Source organism: Arachis ipaensis, chromosome B07 (assembly GCF_000816755.2).
Source record: "Arachis ipaensis cultivar K30076 chromosome B07, Araip1.1, whole genome shotgun sequence".
Classification (NCBI taxonomy): Eukaryota; Viridiplantae; Streptophyta; class Magnoliopsida; order Fabales; family Fabaceae; genus Arachis; species Arachis ipaensis.
In genome coordinates this window covers 60,588,295-60,591,424 of record NC_029791.2, presented here as the reverse complement: position 1 = coordinate 60,591,424, position 3,130 = coordinate 60,588,295, and the positions used below count along the sequence as shown (strand labels likewise).

At 40.8% G+C, this 3,130-nt stretch overlaps 1 protein-coding gene across 1 annotated transcript; it reads right to left on the bottom strand.

Moving 5' to 3' along the window:
- On the bottom strand, positions 421–3,124 carry LOC107608174 (putative proline-rich receptor-like protein kinase PERK6). Its single transcript, XM_016310049.2, has 7 exons — positions 2,594–3,124; positions 1,877–2,506; positions 1,722–1,792; positions 1,558–1,634; positions 1,319–1,466; positions 1,043–1,204; positions 421–947 (listed from the first exon to the last, which is right to left on the bottom strand). Exons 1-7 carry the CDS (start codon positions 2,733–2,735, stop codon positions 684–686), a joined length of 1,494 nt encoding a protein of 497 aa, XP_016165535.1. The 5' UTR covers positions 2,736–3,124; the 3' UTR covers positions 421–683.

Genomic DNA, 3,130 nt, shown 5'->3' with positions numbered 1-3,130 from the left:
AGATTTAGAATTTAGTTTTTAGTGTTAGAGTTGACTAATTATTGATAAAAATAATGAATATTATTAATCATGTAGCATTGTTTTTTTTATATTTGAGATCAGAATATTTGTAGCATAGAAAAAATTACGAGCTAATTAAATTTTTTAACAATAACCTAACTGTTATTGTGTTCAAAATTCTATCAAAATAGTTCAAATATAATTTAGAATTGTACTTTACAATTATTTTCACTTTTTCTTTTTCTAAAAAGTTCCAACTTATAATATATTTTTTCCATGTTCAAATATGAATAAGTCAGAGATAAACAATCCACCAAAAACGGAAAAGGAATAGATAACTCGTATGTTCATATAAAAAATATACATTCTCCCAAGGTTATCATCTTGCATTTTTGCAACATAACGTGTCCAAATCCAAAAGAATTTTCAATATTGTGTATTGTATTGTATACATATGGGATTCATACTCTATCCCATTTAAGTGGGATGTCCACATAGTTAAGTGGGATGTCCCATTCCATATGTACAAATAAATTTTCTTTTTCTTTTTCTTTTACTTTACAAGTATGTGGTGTATATAGTATTCCTTCTCTAATCAACATAGAAAATATGCGCAAAAGAAGAAATAAATTATGGTTTAATTTTTTCCCCGGCGATGATGGGTTCTGACTTCTCAAGGTGTTTCATAGCCTCCTCGTATATTCAGTGGATGTTGATAGGTCACTGCTTGAGACAGAAGGATTGAGGCCATATTCGCTTGTTCCACCAAACTCACTGCTTGCAACTCCACTTTCTCCCAATGCTAGCATCCTGAACCTCTTCATGTCAGCGCTATATGCTGCAGAACCATAATCACCGCTTTCGCCCATGACACCACTTTGCCCTGGTTTAACTCCTTCGTTATTAAGGACGTCTAGTGAGACATCTCCCTCCAACACTCGCACAATCTGTATATTAGTAATTATTAATTAACGAGAAACTAAATAATCGCCATGGATAAGCTTAGTCACGTTATTCCAATTCAATCGTAGAATTTATGTACCTGGCTCATTTTTGCGCGTCTCCTTGCTGAGTGCCTAACACTGGCAGCAGCGCAAGCCACCATGTTTTTCATTTCCTGCTTGTCATAATTTTCCTCTAAACGTGGATCCACTAGCCCTGTAAATTCTCCTGTTTCCAATGCTTTTGCACAGAGTGGTCTAGCCTGTTCATATAAAGTTTGGAAGTGATTATATATATTTTTTGCAGTTATGTTGTATTAACTACGATATTCTGAAACCAAACAAAAATATTTGTTGGATGGTTGGAAGGTACATACCCAATCAACCAAACTATCCTCTTCATAATCACCAGTGTGGTCCAGTGGGGGTCGTCCTGTAATCAGCTCCAGAAGCATAACACCGAAGGAGAAGACATCAGACTTTTCAGTTAGCTTGCCACTTGATGCATACTCAGGAGCCAAATACCTAAATTAACAGACAAGTAGTAATTATTAGATGAAATTTGCCATGCATTTACCCTGAAATATATTACTACATATATAGGTTGTTTGCTTACCCAAATGTTCCCATCACACGAGTTGAAACATGAGTGTTAGTGTCTTGATTGAACTTTGCCAATCCAAAATCAGCCACCTGAATGAGCAGACCTGTTAATTTCTAGGAAGAACGTAACCATTAACCAAAGCCGGAGGCACAAAGTTGCATTGAATTAGAACTTACTTTGGCATCAAAGTTGTTTTCAAGCAGAATGTTGGCAGTCTTTATGTCTCTATGAATAATACGAGGATGACCTAGTCAAGTTTTACTAGAGTTAGTAAATTTCATTCCGTGATTGAGAAGAAAAATAATGGCAGAGAGGGGCACGAATCGCTTACAATCCTCATGCAAGTAAGCAAGTCCTTTCGCTGCTCCTGTGGCGATTTTAAGCCTAGTTGGCCAATCCATGACAGGCCGACCCTTTCCATGAAGGTGGTATTCAAGGGTTTTATTGGGAACAAATTCATAGACGAGGATCTTTCTTTGTTCGGAAAGGGAATAGCCAACAAGTGAGACAAGATGGCGATGATGGACACGGCTAATAGTCTCAACCTCAGCTTGAAACTCTCTATCTCCTTGAGCATCATTGGCTTTGAGGCTCTTCACCGCTACTTCCTTACCATTGGGGAGGACACCTCTGTGCACAAATCCAAACCCACCTTGACCCAACAGGTTTTCCTTTGAAAAGCCACCGGTGGCAACGGATAACTCCTCAAAGGTGAAGGTGCTCTGGTTGAATCCTAGAGCTACTGAAGGGTGTGGGGGTGGATACACTGAACCCTGGGAACCACCAGAGTAACCACTGGAGTTGCTCATCATGCTTCCACTGTATGGCTGGGAATTGGGATTCATTCCCCAACCTCCGCCTGATGTTGGTGCTGTTCCTACTGTTCCCCATGCTGCACCTGGTGGTGGAGGTATATTCATAGCATGGTCACCATCATTATTATTGTATCCCGGACCTCGTCCTGCTACCCATTTCCAAGCATGTTATAAATAAATAAATCATTCATTTCGTGTTTAATTAACTATAATCATCTATCTATATATATTACCGCCAGGTTGTGTATTAGTGAAGTAACGAATGGGAGCGTCCTCTCTTTTCTTTCTTCTTGCACGTACGACAAAGAAGAGTATGATGACAAGAAGTAAGAAACCACTTGCAGCTGCGATTCCTATTATAGCCGTCGTGCTCATTTGGCCGTTATTCTCATCCTTCGACTTCGATAGCCCTGGTGGAGGAGCTGTTCTACCTGATGGTGGACCTAATCGACTACGTGCAGGAGGTGGCGGCGGAGGAGAACTAACATCGCCCGATGCTGGTGGTACTTTGCCGGATGTTTTGTTGTTGTCGTTATTGTCAGAGGGAGAGGGAGGAGGAGGAGGAGGAGGTGATGGTGGTGGTGGAGATGAGGAAGAGGAGTCGTCCTTGTTATCGTCGCCTTTGGGTGATGGTGGTGGTGGCGGTGGCGGGGAGGACGAGGAGGAGGAGGAGGAAGAATCCTCATTATTAGGCGAAGGTGGAGAGGATGAGTCCGAGGGTGGAGGAGGAGGTGGAGATGATGAGTCTGAGGGTGGCGGTGGAGTTGGTG